We start from the raw sequence: 17,771 nt of genomic DNA on the forward strand, positions 1-17,771 counted from the left end.
GAACTACCCAGAGAGGTTTAACCATTGGCCATGCTGACAGGGACTGATGAGACTTAGAACCCAAAGGTATCTGGAGGACAACAGAGCCCCCATCCCTGATCTAGGCAGTGGGTCTTCCTAAGTTGTTTTTCATCTGATATGCAGAGAGGCTGATAAACTAAAACAATATTTCAGCAACTTTGTTTTTGGTTTTTTTTAATCTGTCCCTTATGCAATTAACAAATCTATTTACCAGACCCTCCAAGATGGAACCTACACAAATATAAAAACAGTTCTGAAAATGCTTTTTTTTAAAAAAGCATTTTTAAAAATACATTGAATTTTCCATAAGGCTCACCATCACCATCTAGTGTCACATTGTATATTGCACTTAAAACACACTTAAAATGTTTTCTTTGCAGCTGTATAGCTGAGAAGTGTTCCTATTTTCCAGGGATATCCCTGATTTAGAGAAGCCATCCCAGTTTCTGATTTGATCCCACATTGTCCCACTTTTCCTTAGGACGTCCCTATTTTTATTGGCAAAATGTTGGAGGGTATGGAATTATCTGACCCCTGAGCCATCTGAAGGCAATTCTGTATAGGGAAGTTTTTAATGTTTAATATTTTAACCCCAACTTATACATGGAAAGGCTTGCATTTGCTGCAGGAAATAATATTACACTGGATCAATTGACCTGTTTAAAGATTGTCCCAGTTTTCTTTACCAGGGACGTTAATGTTTTAACAGGGTAAATTTGCCAGCATCAACACAACACACACAGAATAAATTGCTTTTAATCACTTTGATAATGCTATTGCTCTGGCAGTATAGCAGTGCAGATGCAATTTGCTGAGTCAGTCACATGAATAATGATGGGTCTTCCTGATGGATATGGAACTCTAAAAATATGCACAGGGCCAATAAATAAATCTCAGTTGTTCCAAAAATACCTAACTTATCATTAGGACAGTATTTCTATAAAAGGTCACTTGTTCTAAAAGGAGGAAATGCTGATCCAGGTTATTCTATTACATTTTGCATAGATTAAGAAAAGCAAGCCTTAAGAACAGAAACAAGTGCCAATAACTGTGGATATAAAGACCAAAGCTAAAAATAAAATAAAATGCAGTTACATTATTGGCAGAGCAAGGAGAATTCAGAAGGATGGAAGGGACCTGGTACACCAATTTGTTCAATTGCCTACTCAGTGCAGAAAGGTATAGCACCCCCAACAGATAGGGCTGCCATACGTCCGAATTTTCCTGGACATTACCGGAATTTCAAAGACGGAATTGACGTCCCAGTGGAATTTTCAAAAGGCAGTGCCCAGAGAACGTTAGTCAGTGGGCAGTACATGAATATTGTTGATAAATAAATATACAGTGGTACCTTGGAAGTCGAACGGAATCTGTTCTGGAAGTCCATTCGACTTCTAAAACAGTCTGGAACCAAGGCGCGGCTTCCTATTCCCTGCAGGAAGCTCCTGCAGCCAATCAGACGCTGTGGAAGCCACAATGGACATTCGGGTTCCAAAGAACGTTCACAAACTGGAACATTCACTTCGGTTTTGTGACATTCGGGAGCCAAAACATTCGACTAGCAAGGTGTTCAACTTCCAAGGTATGACTGTACAGTACTAGTTTTCAGAATGGTGACTACAACCAGCTAAGAAAGGATTGTCAGTTGTTGAACAGTTGTGTTTATCAGCCTAAAATAGTTGTTCTCATTCTGATTCCCTGCAGCTTTTTCTGTGGGATAAGAATATCTGGAAAGTTCGTAGCTTGGACTGAATATGGTTTGACAGGCTTAAGGAGAAACACCACAGATACTTGGAAAAACCTAACAAGGGATTCAAATGATACATGGCAGGACAAGAGAGGTTAAGGCAGTGGTACTGAAATGTTCAGCAAGTTGGTTCTAGTCTCAGAAATGTGCGCTGCACAGATGTGAATGGCCATCACTGCCACACTCAAAATGGAGCCACGCCCACTGGTTAGCCTGAATTTTCTATGCGTTTATGTGAATTGCCAACCTCCTGTTGTCTAGAAGAGCACTGCATTATTTTTTTATTGAAACTGATGACTTCTTATCCTGTGCCTCATGCGGACAAGGTGACCTTTTCTGACAAATGGCAAGTTTTTCCTACTTCTGGGAACTGTTATGAGGTTATCACATTTTACCAGCCAAGATGCATAACCAGTTTATTACTTTAATTAACTCTGGGGAGGGAGGAAATCTGCTGCTTTAAACAATGCTTACTGACAAGTATCAAGTGCTTTTGAGCAACAACTGTGCTGTAAAATGCATTGGAAGGTCTCCTTTATTCTCTACAGTAGTCAACTGAAGGAGGGCTGCAAACAGCTGAGTTGACATGAAAAGCTCACAAATTCCTTATTAAGTGTGCTGTACCCAATGGCCTGTGAAACCTAAATGAGTCTAAGTAGATTATCCCATTACTCAAGATTCAAGAACAATGGCAGCAGTAATGCAGCAGAAGTGAGGAGTGGACCAGCACAAGGACAAAAGGCACTGCTTCAGGTTTTCTGCCTATGTGTGAGTACAAGTGATATTTCAAGAATTTGGGTGCTGGCTTGGAATTCCTGCCAAACCACTGGGGGTTGCTAATAAATGGCAATACCAGATGTTCCCAATGCAGCACCCCTTGATTTTTTCATGTTCTCACCCCATGACTCTTCTCCACCGCTCCCCATCAAGGTGCTCCAAATTCAGTCGGAAGGTCATTACAATTGCTTCAGCCAAAATTGTTTGCATTTTCACAATCTTTTTAATAAGTATAATACATTGTTTTGTTTTATTTATTGCATTTATATCTGGCCTTTCCCCCGCAAGGAGCACAAGGTGGCATACACAGATCTCCGCAACAACACTGTGAGGTAGGTTAGGCCAAAGGTCACTTCATGACAGTGTGGGGATTTGAATCCTGGTCGCCCAGGTCCTAATCACCACTGCACCAAGGCTACTCCAGATGTGTTTATTCAGCATTTGTCCTGATTTGCTTGCCCAAAGCTGATTTTTGGAAGGCATAAGTTCTACAGGGGGAAGGAAAAGTCTAACATCACCTCCCCCACCGCCCCAATCCATGAGTGTGTCCTATTTCAGAGGTCCGCTGCAGTCATGTCTAGATCCTTCCACATAGTTAGATACAAGCTGTACTGTCATTACTACAGCAGCATTTGAACTCAAAATAACCTTCATCTCAGTATCTGGGTTAAAAGCTGGCCTGGACCTATGTGAGTAATCTCCGCTATTCTATTCCATACTCAGTGTTCCATAGCATCTTCTTTAACGACAGAAATAATGCTTGAATGAGTCTTATTTTTGACCTTTGTAATATATCCCTAGAAAGGATTCCTGGATAGCTTGGTGGCTGCTGACAGCATGAGTAAACCACTTCAAACAGTTCAGTCTGTAATTTAGAGTCCATATATTTTTTAAAAAATCAGTTCAGTGGCATGGCTCTTGGTTATACTAAGACTGTGTACACATTGCAGCTTACTCTGGCTCTAGCACACTCCCACCCCTGGAGTTTGAAACCAAGTACACATGACATTAATCCACAATCCACAGGTATTCTGCAGCTTCTTGAGAAATGTTCCTGTTTAACGCCCTTTCACCCAAACCAGCTTTCATCTGATTAAAAAGTAGAAGCCGCTGTTGGGCTGAGGTATGTACATCTGAGGCAGCTGTTGTGCAAGTGCAGATGACTACTTCTGTGAATTGAAGTTTGGCATGGGGAAACAAATCAGGTATAATAGGCCTTGGATGAAGACATCTCTGAGGTGAATAGCAACATAAAAAAGTGACTTGAAATGCAGTGGGCGGAAACAACCTTGCTGTGTTTCAAGCTGCTAATATCTGCATAGTTGAAGTTTCTAATATAGTACACTCACATGTCCTAGGGTGTGCTCAAACTGAAAATGTCCGCCTGAGATATCCATCACCAAAAGGAGGTGAGGATCCAAGTCAGATGCAATCAGTAATACTGGAGCTCTGAAAGAAACTGCAAAGCACAGCCAGATCCTCAGAGAGGATGCTAGCTGTGGACCATGCACAACTTCTGAGGCAGAAGGAGCACGTAGCCTCAACAGCATCTTGGAGCAACTGGCATAGCTTTACAGTCTGGGCTAGGTTGTGAAAATGGAAGCCCCACCTGCTCAGTGCTGCATCTAGGTTCTTAACAGACCTGTCTCTTTAAATGTTTTCACTGGCTTCCAGTCCACTGCTGGATCATACACAAGTTTCTGTATCTTCACCTTTAAAACCCTCCGTGGCTTTGCCCTACCTTAAGAGCTCTGTGCTTGTTTTCCAACACATCCCTTCCTGTGACTTTTGCTCATCCTGCTCTACCCACCCTCAGCCATTCAAACATCTCCTGCTTACTGAAATGATTCCATCCATTTCCCCTTGCTGCCTAGAACTGTCTCCCAGAATCACCTCCCTTATTTCCTTTTCAAGAAACTTTTGGATCACCTCTAGTCCCTGTGCCTTATTGTAACTAATCCAAAGTATGTAAAACTGAAATAATCACATATCCTTACCCTGCCTAACCGTGTCCTTTCTTATGTTGTTTCCTAGTGTCTTATTTTATATAGTAAGCCTTTGGAATAAGGACCTGTCATACCTGTTCTTCATAAAGTGCTATGTACATATATGGTGCTAAGTAAATAAACAGGCTGCTCTACGGTAATAGAATATTTGGACCTAGGTTTGAACTGAATAGCTTTATTGTTCCATGGCTCTGTGTTTGAGCCACATAGCATATGAAGTCAGATTGGGGGCGGCAGCAGGAGTGGGGAGAGAACAGCAGTCTTTAAGATCCCAGAGGCTACTTCTGAATAGTTTCCCTATTTATTTTATTTATTGCATTTATATCCCACCTTTTTCTCCAAGGAGCTCACGTTCCTTTTCTATGCATTTATTGTGAGCTGGGTGTATCTGACTTAATTCTATTCATTTAAACCATTTATAGAGCTCCCTTCATTTAAAAAAGAAATCAGGGCAGTTCACAGTTGCTAACAAAAACATCTCCCTCCCTTCCCTCAAGCAGCAAGCTGTGCTGGATTGAAGTCATTTCTCTGAAGAGAAGGAATCATTCTATTTGCAGAACTGAGGCTGCATGCACACGACGTTTTATTCTAGAATCAATGGAGACTTTTTTCTACATAGTCCACACACAACCTAGATCTACTGCATATTGTTTGCCCTTGAAAAGCGTTTCTTGAGAAATTGGTTTTGTTCCAAAAATAAAAGCTCCTTTCAGACTGAGTCTGCATTACCCCACAGTTTGTCCATTTGAAAGCAGATGAGGGCAGTGGGAAGGATGTTGCCACACCTGCCCAATGACATTGGGTAGGCAATCACCACTTCCTTCTTCATTCACCTGGACTGGGCAAGGAGGTAAAGGTATGGATAACCTAATCAAGGGGAAGGTTTTAAATAGGTAGCAAGTTAGCACACCCACCCTGGTAGATTTCAGGATCTAGAATCAATCTTGATTGAAAGCAGCACTGTGTCACTATAACCACTGTAGTAAATCACCATGTGCGGTAGAATTGGGAGACAATTTGAACAAGTGAAGAAGATTGGCCAGAGCCCATGCAGAGGTTATTAACCTGCAGGGAACAGCACGTTAGGTTCAAAACTGAAAGCTTGTTTCTTCAGTTCCTGAAGCAACAAAACTCACCCATCAAATAAGCAGGCTGACAGGAACAGTGTGCAACAGGTTTTCACTAGATGAAATGCAATTTACCTCCTTTCTAATGGATTAAAAATCATTTAGTTACCCTGAGATAACACCTCTTAGTATGGTTTAGTGTAAATAAACAAATCATATCCTGAGATAAAAGAATCATGTTTTTAAAAAGCCTTCCTCCCATTTATACATATGATTAAATGTAAATATATTTCCAATGTAAAGCAATCTGTCCTTCATAGATGGCTGTACTAGGAGCTAGTGAGAGCTGGAGAATCAGACCAGAATAAAATTACTAGTTGGTAATAAATGCCCTGCTTCTATAAGCACTTTGCAGCTTTTCTAAGCTCACTTATTTCCATTGTTAATAATAATTCCACCCCCAAGAAGTAGTAAGATTAAAAAGGGGGGGAAATCGTAGTGAAAGCGTTTTGTACCGCAGTAATAAAATGGAAGCTGTAAGCGCAACTCTATGTGATCAACAAGCCTGTGATTTGCCACGAGGCTGGAGGAAAGTGGCCCCAAGAACTCTAGAGCATTCAGTGCTGTAAGAACATGCTGCTTCAGGAAATCTGTGGGAGGATATTACTGTGTTTGTAAATGCCTGGCCTTTGTGCTGCTCCCATGGTTTCTTTTAGTTCAACTTTAATTTGCACTCTTTGAAAAGCTCTTTTCAGGACTCATTAATCTAGCCGCCTAGAAAGCTTTTCAGCCACCATATACTACTGCATACCCGGTTTGCCTGACTTTTAGAGCAACCACAAATCTCACCGAAACCAATGGGAGCTGCAGGCACCTCCTGTTTTCCTGACAAAGTGGCAAGAGCCTTAAGTTTGTGTGTAGGAGCTTGGCTCACCGGGGAGTGTGTCATCCTTGATTACCCATGTGCAGCTTTGGCTACCTCCAACACATTTATTACCCGCTCGCTGCCTGTCAAGAGCTGCACTTACGGGCCAGTGCACCAGAGGTCTCTTAACATGCATGTCTTTTATTGGGCTGCTTTTTTCCTAACACCTACCCTTTGCCAAGTATTTATATGTCTAGACCTACTTCCACTTGGATTTTTGGCCTCTGCAGTGGGTCAAACAGTATAAAAGCCATCTCCAATGACTAAGCAGCTCATTAAGGAGCCTCTTACAAAAGATGGCGCTCTCTGTTGAGGGAAAGGATGGCAGAGATGTACTGCTCCTGCTGATAAGCTGCTATAGACACCTTCAGCTGAGAGGCATAGTCCTTCCATATGCTGGAATTTTGACCTGGGTGCCAATTTGAGCGATACCTGAGGTAATATGAGCAGGGTTATGGCTGAGTGGAAATATATGTGCTTTGCATGCAAAAGACCCCAGGTCCAGTTCCCAGGATTTCCAGGTAGGCCTGGAAAAGATCCCTGTCTAAAATCCTAGAAAGATGATGCTAAACTCAGCATAAGTGTGCGACTCAGCATAAGGCAGCTTCCTATGTTCTTTCCTATGACTGCACTCGTAGGGCTAAATTCCCACAACCAAACTGACATGAGAAAGGGAGGAGGGTTAACCATACAATTGCTTCACCAGAAGCATGGCATGCAAATCAAGCAACTCGTAATGCACACGTGAATTAAAATCCAAGCTCCGCCACTGATTCTTTTTAGGAACCAAACTAGCTGTATCTGCTGTCTCAGGTTAAATATAGGTTAACCTGTATTATATATACAATCAGGTTAAATTGTATTATATACTATGGGAAATTAACATGCATAAAAGGAACTAGGATAATATATACCTGCTGGCTTAAGACGATGGATTCTCCACAGCCAAACTTCAAGGGCAAGGCAGAGATGAAATTATGGCCTGGAAGGATCAAGACTCCAAGCAGATTGGCCTCACCTCCCCATTCTCAGTTTAAGATGTTATCCTTGCTTTAGAGCAGAGTGAGGAATCGGTGGTTATCTGCCTGAACACATGCCTTTATAATATATGCTGGTACTGTTAAGTGTATTTTCTTAATAATGGTGAAGAAGCGATTCTGTAGTTTTCAGAGGATCCCAGAAGTAAAGCTGGGCCCCTCAAATTTCAAGCCCCAGAAAGGGCTATCTTCAGCAGCTGAAAATCCATGTTATCCCTTTACCAGTACTGAGTTCCTCTGTCAGTGAAAACAGATGCTACAGATGCTACCTTGTGGTGATATCTCTTTAAGAGGCTTGTTGTGTTTTGGAGGGAAACCCTCTGGGAGGTTTATGTAGGAGGGTGAAGCCTCATCTGGACATCAGGTGGGAATTGTGTATGAGCCAGCTAGTGCAGGATATGATCATTACGGAGCAAATACTAAACCTAGCTCATGGTCGTAAAATAAATGAAACAACATTAAACTGAAGAAATTTTATCTGACATCTGTCTTTACCTGTGTGTCTGAGAGAACTACTAAATAGTCACATGTTCAAGAACAAATGTGCATGGTGGCTGAGGTAAAGATTAGCTCTCAGCTTATTACTAAAGGTGTTACTGATTACAGCCACTAACCATCATGAAATACCTCAGCTCTTATTGGGAGTGGGGGGAGCAAAAGTCAAACTGCTCTTTCTTTATGCCCAAAGCACACAGTGGCTGCAGCCAGATGCAACTGAGTTGCTTGAAAAGTGTAGTTTTTCATTAAGGTCTTTGGAGCTTATTGCAGGAGACAGAAGCATCTATCATGTGTGATCGATCTGTTAGGCTTCCTGCCTGATCTGAGTGGAAGTAAAGTGCAACCTCACCTCTTTTTATCTATTAAAGAATCTTTCAGTAAGCTTGGGAGTCTTGAGATGACTAACACATAGTTACAGCCAGTGCAGGATTGATGATTTCTAGAGGTGGGAGAGTTAAAATATGGAGGGCTAGTGTGATTCAGTGATTAGAGCTGTGATGACAACATGAATTGGGAGAAACAGGTTCAAATTACCACTCAGCTGTGTGAACTTCACAAAGTGACCTTGGCCTAGTCCCTATCTCTCTCAGCCTAGTTTACCTCACAGGGTTGTTGTGGTGGGCAGGAGAGAAGAATCATGTATGCTGTTGTGATCTCTTTGGAGTAAGGATGAGATAAAAGTGTCTTTAAGACGGGGGATAAGGTGGCTTTATATTTTTGTGCTGTTTAGCAGGGCATGAATGAGAGACACGTAATGATCTACAACACTTGTTAATAGGCAAAGCAGCTTGAAGTGCAGCTGCTAAGGATCCTATGCAGCATTTATAATATGGTAGTTAGCCTGGTTTTCTATGTTCATATTTAAAAACAGGTTCCTTGTGAGAAATATTACGTTCTCCAGACTGGTGCCCTCCAAATGTTTTGGACTACAAGCACAGTGGCACTGGCTAGGGATGATGGGAGTTGTAGTCCAAAACATATGAATGGCACAGGATTGGGGAAGGTGGTATTTGTTGAAAGTGCAACATCTGGGATAATTCTGTTTGTAACTTATGCGGTTAATTCTGTTTTCCGTGTTAGTCAACTGCCCATGGGGAGGTGTTGCTTAGCAACTGGTCAGACTGGCATATCTCTGGTGAGGTAGTGCCTGCTCTGATTGGCTGCATAGGTCTGGAAGGTGGATGTTAAGTTGCACTGTACATTAACTCTGTTCTCAGCAAGACCTGACCTAAGAAGGACAAAACCTCTTTTGCTTCTTTCTCCTCAAGCTGCATACCATTTCTCTCATTAACATGTTTCTCTTTGGACTCCATCTGTGTTATTTAAGTGACTTTGCTAACATTTTTAGACTTTGGACTTAATGGTGTTATGTGGGGCCCCACACTTAACTTCAAAAGGTAGTAAGTCAGCCCTACTGTATTCCTGTTCATTTTTCTAAGTGGAGCCCTGGGCTATAAGTAGTGCCACCTGGGCTATATGTAGTGCCACTGGGGCTACTTATAGCTCTTCCCTCCCCCTTGTATCTGAAGATCTAAAGATGTAGTGATGTGGTCACTTAATTTCTATCTCACTTTTCCACAAAGCACCTCACAACAGCTCACTTTTATTCTCACTACAAGCCCACAAGGCCTCCAGAGTAAGGTTTGTGGAAGGGATTTCACCCTGGACTAAATTCCCTAGCCACTGGCAGGTCAGCCTTGCCACTTGAACCATGTTGGTAGCTCTTTGTTCACAAAACAGGAAATTGTGTGTGTGTTTGATTAGGCCCCCTGAAAACAGCACCAGTACTAAGTTATATGGCGCCCTTGTGCAAGATGTTCCCAGTGGGCACCCACCAACTAGATAGTGACATGCAAGCTACTTTTCAAAAATTCCAATGGAGTAAAAAACCCGAAATAACTTAAGCCTGCTATTGATTACAAGTTGTTTTCCAGCCTTGTGAGTTGTAAAACACCACCACCATAAGCCTTACATTTCACATATTACACTGAACACAAGTAAATCTGTCACTACACATTTTGTGTGCTTGCTCATTTATTATGCATCTCAACTACGGCTGTACACAGACTGTACATGCATTGAACATTACAGGTGAATAACTGCAGCTCAGCTGTTTGTAGACACAGGTACACACATCGCATATTTGTGGAATGCAATGTGTGTTTTACTACAAAGAATTAAAATGCCTTAGCCAGATTGTGTTTCAAAAAACCTGAAATAAAAATCCTGAAACCAGCATCCCTTGTGAAACACCTGTCCCCAGTTCACCAGAAGAGACACCTGCTGTAGCAAGCTTTTAGTAGCGTATTATATTAATGCAATCAGAGCAATTCTAAAGATCTGTTCAGCAACAGAGCACAAATAAAACCAGCAGTTCAGATTAGTGGAAAAAGAAAAACCAGCCACAGGTTTGCCAGTGAAGTCGTGTTTTGCCATTTTGAGTTAGCACAAGGACTTTGATCTGGCAAACACACACATACACACACACAAAATGCAGTGCTTTCTGAATACTTTTCTTGGCAGCTTAAGGCGGTAGCATTGGCTGCAGAAGAAAAGCTGATCACATGACCTGCATTCTAAAATGTTGCCAGGCCAGTGTCAACATACAACACTGCTGGGAGCATAGGGACCTCTGCTGATACTTCACAGCAACAGCTGCTTATGGGCTCTGCATAAAAGGGCAGTCATCTTGCTTTCTCCCTCCGCCTGCATCACAAGAGATGTTCTGCAGTATTTTTGATTATTGCGTGCACAAGCATGGAATCAAAAGCTTGACTGTGTTATTGCCATTCGTATTAACTCCGAAAGCTCTTCTCCAAAGTGCAGTATTTTGAGGACTCCAGGCAAGACCTAATTCCCGCCCCTCCCACCTCATCTAGAAAGCAGAGTTAACATGAAACATTGGGCTTGATTTAAATGTACAGTATCTCAGGAATCCTATCCTAGTTGTAAAATATGAATATTAGACTCCACTCAAAACTAAGTGCCAACAAATTCATTGCGAAAAATTTAAGCACATACTCAACTTTTCTATGGAAATCTGTGGTGGTATGTCTGTTATATGTCATTTTCAAGGCGCAAGAAAGTTGAAGTTTCCTAAGGGATTGTTATTACTGAAATTACATCTCCTTGAAATAAGTAAAAAAGGCAACCTCTTTTACAGGATAACATTTACAAGTAGTTCATTCTTCTGGGGGATGAAGCCTAAAACCTGATTTACTATTGGAAATGCATAATGAATAATCTTCTTCAGTGCAGGATATTTTAGGAGCAAGATAAATCATATGCTTTTTACACACAAAAGGTCTGAGAATGGATTCCTTCTGGTGCCAGCCAACGTAGAATATACAGTAGTATAAGGCAGCTTCCTGTGTTCCTTAAAATAGCTACGGTAATTTGCAAGTTAACAAAGCCTTTTGTGCACCCGCTTATTTACATACTATTTGTTGGTACTTGTTGAAGTATCAAAGTTAAAAAATGGCATGGTGAATAGATTCACTTCGGGAATAGCTTATTAAACCATCCTCTCTTTATACACTTTCTTTCAGGAATTTCAAGGTGTTATTGGTCCTTCCTCCCAACTACCCTATTGGTAAGTTAGGCTGAGTCAGTGGCCTACGGTCAGCTTAGCCAGTGAGCTTCATGGCTGGTCTCCCCAGTCCTATTCAAACTCTTAACCACTGTGTTTGTATTGTAGATCAAAATTTTCCATTCTTTGATAATACTTTATATTTAACACTGCAGTTCTAGAGTCTACACAGAATAATCCCTGCCTACCCCACTGTGCTTCTGCTGCTCAGACGCCATCATTATGCCACATAAAGCTAACAGAAAGCTTCAGAGGAAAAACCAAATCCCTGCCGGAGGGCTGGATTAGTGTAGTAGGCTCTTATGCTATGCAATGCATGTCAGATTCTGCTTGTGAATGGAAATTCAAGCATTCTGTTCCTCTGCAGAAAACACTTCAAAAATAGAAAACCAATGCAAACTACCGTATACGGCTTTAACTCCAATAGTGTTTTTATTTCCCCTGGCCCCTCTTGGAGAACTCAAAATGTTTGACACTCTGGAAGCTCTCAGAACCTGCCCGTCTGTTTGGATCCAGTGTTCTTCAAAGATGTTTGTGTAATGTTGCATGCTTTTGCAGTACCATGCAAAAACATTCCCGAACCAGCCAACAGCAGAGGTGCATACGTATCTTTTGTGTGCTGCTTAACTAGGTGTCTTAAATAATGCTTGTATCATTTGCTGCCTAAAGCAAAACATAACTAGAATGTAATGAAAATAGCTTAGGGAACAGTGAATGAAGACTTGGTTTCAAATGGTAATACTTCTGGCAATGCATGAGTGTTGGGGAAATGTTCATTAGCGAACAAAAAACTTGCAATGTTCATTAGTGAACAAAAAACTTTCAAGTGGCTCATGCTACCTTTAACAATGGGGAAAAGGTGGAGGGATGGAAGAAAGGGAAGACTTGGGCATATCCTTGATGTGGCAACAAGTCATACATCTGAATAGGGAACCCCTCATTCAAAGTTGAAAAAGATTTGCGTTGCCCTACAAAATCAAGTCATACAGAATCTATTTGGAGAACACCTTTCAGCCTGAAGTAGCCATTTCCCCCCAACAACTGAAATATTTGTTAAAATGGCCTCTTATAAAGGGTGCTTCTTTGAACATACTGAGTCATAGACTTGAAGAGTGGACAGAGTCCAAGCCCCTGCAATGCAGGAATCCTGCCCACAGCTGCCCTGGATGGGCTTGAACCACCAACCTTCTGGTTAACAGGCAGATGCACTGTGCCACCCGAGGTGCTGTCCTGGTGTGATTTCCAACAATGCACCAGCAGCTGTGACTTCTTGTTTCCCCTTTAGCCTGCAGTGCCTCCTCCCTCTGCTCCAGAGGGTCCCCCCAACCCCTCTGCAGGTAGATTTAAAGGGTGCATGGAGAGAAAAGGCAAGTTCCATTGCTCAAATGGAAGCCTGTTGCACAAGGGGGACAACACCAATGGATGCCATTCACTGTTAAGACTGGTTATACATCAGTGAAGAAATTATTTATATTATCAGTTTAAGGAAAACTGCACAACCCTTGGAAATAGGCAACTGCAAGAAGGAAGCCATTATTGGCTGTTTTTACATTCAAGTCTCAAAATTTCATTAATACTCAATTTGCAAATGGGACACTCTCCAATCTAGAATGAAATATAATATATTGTCAACATTTGCATCCTTCAATTATAATCTTATACAGTAGCAGATAGTGAAGTGGAAGTCACTGCTGCTTACCAAAAAACAAGGGCATGGCAGGGAGAACCGCATGGTGCAAATACACCACCACCACCAGACTAGCTATGCTGGTGCATTTCCATCACCACCATCTTGCTTCTCTCAGAAAGCTGCAACGATTCACCTGCCAGGAGGTAAGGTAAGCACCTCCACCCCACCCCACAATCTGCTACTGGCTTACAACTCATGTAAATTAATTTGCAGCACAAAAGCAGTTTTACATTAAGAAATCTTTACAAATCTGGTGGAAAAAACAGATTTTTATTCGCATGGTCAAGATAACATCTTATTCTGCCAATTTTAAATAAGACAGCTCTACGGCATCCTTCTCTGAAGAGGCATTGCATGGGACACAAAAAATGACCAATGTGATCCCTCGGTGAATAGAACAGGTCTTACGCCACCAGAGCAGAAGCTGTGGATGATTCACTAGACAGAGGGAGGCAAAAGAGAGATGTCAAGATGTGGCAAGTGCAACACCTACAAGACTGCATTTAGGAATTTTATGACAATTCCAGCGGCTCACTCAGACATCCAAGGAAGGGCTGAGCCAACACAAAGGAAAAACCTTTCTGGTGGAAACTACGAATGTTTGGAACACAATCATCACAGTGAGCAACCTGCAAATGAGGCAACTGAATGCTTAAAGAACTATGGAGAAACTCTAGCCTAGTATACCCATTAACAGGATTAGCACATATTTCTAACAAGTTGTTCTATTATAGATGCACTACATATATAGCACCTGTAGGCCAACAGTACTCACATGGGCCGGAAAGAGCTGACTTCTTTTAAAGAAGCATATCCCAATTGCATTTAACGGCTACATTACCCTTTAAAATAAAACCGAGCCTATAGGTCGCCAGCCTATTGTCAAATCAGATGTAACAGAAATTTTAGGTTTAGAACATTATGACAGCAGCTTTCCTTATATAAGTGCTATCACCGCCCCCCCAACTCCAATGTCATAAGGTTGGGAAACTGAAACCTGCTGCCTACTTTTTTTTTCTTCAAGGAAAATTACTACACTAGGATCAAGAGCAAATTATACTTACTACTTCCAATTAGGTGGGAGTACTCTCTTGGTCTTGTAATAACGAGCAAGCCTATGAATTCTGCTCTCAATCAAAATGAGACGGAATTTGGCATCTTTATCCTAAGGGGGAAAAACCAATTTTCTTATAAATACTGCTTTTTAACAAAAGAAACTAACTAGAAAGGGAAGGGGATGTTCAGTGAAATCTTACATAATGGATTTCCCCAACCTAGAGGCACGATCTTCTGAATTGTTCTTAGAACAACTGCAGGTCCCATTTTATAACCTTGAGGATGGAGTATAGCCAGCTTACCTTCCGGTTCCTCTCAAGATGCTTACGGACAGCCACAGCCTTCTTGATCAAGTGGTAAAGGTCTTCTGGAAGATCAGGGGCAAGTCCTTTGGATTTAAGAATCCTTAGAATTTTGTTGCCTGTCACAAAACGAACTTGGGCAACACCATGGGAGTCCCTGAGGATCACACCTGAAACAGAGAAATAATTACACACTTTTAGAAATACAAGACAACTCAGCTGTGATTGTAAATGCTCACTCTCCCAAGGAATTATTAGTCAATACAAGGGAGAACTATTCTGATGGAAATAAAAAATGGTTTCTAACAATTATCACAGAGAGCAACCCGAGCAAAACAGTGCTATGCACACTCAGAAATACAGGTACTTGATGGGTGTGTCAAGTATAAACTCAACCTAATAGTGACTACACAGCACCTTGAAATTTTAGAAGCAATGGAATTTGAGGGCTGAAACCAAAGAAATCTTTGAAATTTAATGGGCTGAAATACTTATTTAGCAACACGCCCAAACACACAGTCCTCCAATCCAATGTATTACACATGATTTAAGATTTATATGCTTAACCCAAGACAGAAATGCAGCTATACCATCTGAGCACTCCACTAGCAATAGTCAAGCAACACAACTAGAACTGTAAAAACTCTATGTAGCCAACAGGAGTAATGCCTGCCAAATGTGATACATAAGCTCAACATACCAATTTGTGAGGGAGTTAGGCCCTTCTTCGCCAACTTGTAGATCTGTTCTTTGACATCATCAGAAGTAAGTTTGAGCCACTGTAATAATTCAATTGTGAGCCAGATTAGTTCACACATAGTTTATGTTGGTAGTATAGACTAACACCCAGAATCAAATTGGGACTACACTAACCATGCAATACATTACATAGCATCAATACAGTTTTAGAAAATGCAACTGTCTAGGAGTCTTTCAAACAATCCTCTCTGCTAAATCTTAATGCATAATAATAATAATAATAATAAATTTTATTTATATCCCACCCTCCCCAGCCGAAGCCGGGCTCAGGGCGGCTAACAACAATAAAACAGTACAAAAGTACAGCATAAACAACACTCTAAAATCATTCATTATAAAATTAATTAATTAATTAATATATCCTTGTAGCATTTATTTTCAGAAAACAGTGGGATGCATTGTATCCCCACAGTAGCTGCTATGCTGTTTTATTCCTTTTATGTTGCATTTTTGTTTTAATTGATAGCTTTTAAATTGTACATATGTACAAATGTATACCACTTTTGTTCAGGATCACTATAAGAAATTGTAAAGAGACCCAAAAGGACTACTCCAAACTAGTAAAGTGACAAATGTAATTCAGTGTGAACAACTGTAAAGAGGCACATGTGTGTGTGGGGGGGGAGAGTATCAATATATATGCTCATGGGGTCAGAACCAGCAGAGACTTCCCAGGAAGGAAATATTGTGGTCATAGTAGACAGGTTGATAAAGACCGTAACTGAGTGTGTGGCAGCTGTGAAAAAGGCAAATACCATTAGGAAAGGAATTGAAAATAAAACTGCCAGTATCATAATGCCATTATACAAATTTGTCTAAGACCATCAATGATTACTAACCATGATGATTTTGCTCCTCCGTCATGGTCAGAGGCAACATGCTTCCGAATAGCACTTGCTAAAAACTACAGGAGGAGAGAATGCTCTTTTGTGCTCAGATTCTGCTTGCAGGTTTCCCACAGGCTTCTAGGTGGCCACTGTGAGAACAAGATAGTGACCTGATCCAGCAGGCACTTCTTATGTTCTTACCTGACTTTCAAACCATTTCCAGTGCCACGCTAAACTGAATGTATACAGTTGCAGCCACAGACAAATTTCAGTGTGCTTCATTAATATAAATATTTGGGAAAGGCTTGCCTATTATTTAACTACCTGTTGAACAGAAGTGTTGCAGCACTTTAGAGAGAACTTCACTGTACTAAGAGCTTTTAGAAAATAGGATACTTTGACAAATGCATGATAGCACCACTGTTTAGTCTATATACTGTAGGTCAACATAGTTTTCTACAATGGCAACCCACTTGAATATTATTTGACTATGCACCATAATGCATTCCCAACGTCTGTTAAGCCAAAGCAGGATCACAAACAACTGAAGATATTACTTACTGTGGGCACACTTCGCCTATAGGGCAAGGCAGACTGGGACAGGCCCTTCCTGTGGGAAAAGAAACCGAAGGAAATGAGTATAAAGTTTTAAACATGCATTTCTGGAAGCATGGCAGACAAGCAGCTCATTATCTGATACCCAACAGAGTCATCAACTTGCTGCAGCAGCAACCCATAAATGTTATGACCATCCGTGATGCTTCCAAGACCGTACCGTGTGCAGTCAAATCAATGGAAAAATAAAAACTCTTGAACTACAACAGCCCCACTATTTTCTGGTTTTATAAAAAGGGAGGGAGGAAAGCTACTCCCCACGACGATTTCCTTTTTACTAAATCAAGTCTGAGCCCACGTCTCCAAGCGTGGCGGTTTCCCGCGGCCCGACTCCAGAGGCCTCCCCGGGAGAAATTCGGGAAGCCCAGGGTGAAAACCACCCTGAGTCTCCATTCACAATGAGCCCCAGGATCCAGCCCCAGGCTAATGGTCTGCCAGGAACAGCGAGGCCGGCCATGGACACCCGGGAGACAAGGCGGCTCCTCTCCTCGAGGCCTCCGAGAAAGGGCCCCGAAGCAACGCGCCGCCAGCCCACAGCCCGGCCCCACCAGCTCCCCCCGGCCCCAGGAGCGCTAGAGAGCGCGCCCTCCTCTCCAGCCCCGGCCCTCGCCTCCTTTCCCCCCTCCGCGGACGACTCACCCAGGAGCGTGCATGCGACCCATGATGGCGGCGGCGGCGGCGAAAAGGAAGAGGAAAGCGAGGCGGCCGAGCAGATCTACCCTTTCCTGCAGTCGGAAGTGACGTCAGCGCGCTCGGTCGCCGCCGCTCTCGGCTTTCCTGTTTAGTTTGGAGACATCCATTTTGCTTCGCTAGAGCCATAGAGTTCGCAGCAAGCTAGAGGGGCAGCGCAGCCGG

General features: G+C 42.0%; 1 protein-coding gene and 1 non-coding gene across 2 annotated transcripts; both read right to left on the reverse strand.

Moving 5' to 3' along the window:
* Positions 1–13,611: 13,611 nt before the first annotated feature.
* RPS13 (ribosomal protein S13) lies at positions 13,612–17,652 on the reverse strand. Its single transcript, XM_053392688.1, has 6 exons — positions 17,556–17,652; positions 16,863–16,911; positions 15,416–15,494; positions 14,716–14,885; positions 14,422–14,522; positions 13,612–13,795 (listed from the first exon to the last, which is right to left on the reverse strand). The coding sequence occupies exons 1-6, from the start codon at positions 17,576–17,578 to the stop codon at positions 13,762–13,764; spliced, it is 456 nt and encodes a 151-aa protein (XP_053248663.1). The 5' UTR covers positions 17,579–17,652; the 3' UTR covers positions 13,612–13,761.
* Positions 13,889–13,981, reverse strand: LOC128403203 (small nucleolar RNA SNORD14). Its single transcript, XR_008327894.1, has one exon. It is a non-coding gene; the product is annotated as a small nucleolar RNA SNORD14 (small nucleolar RNA).
* Positions 17,653–17,771: the final 119 nt, after the last annotated feature.

The sequence above is a fragment of the Podarcis raffonei genome, chromosome 1 (assembly GCF_027172205.1).
Source record: "Podarcis raffonei isolate rPodRaf1 chromosome 1, rPodRaf1.pri, whole genome shotgun sequence".
Lineage (NCBI taxonomy): Eukaryota > Metazoa > Chordata > Lepidosauria > Squamata > Lacertidae > Podarcis > Podarcis raffonei.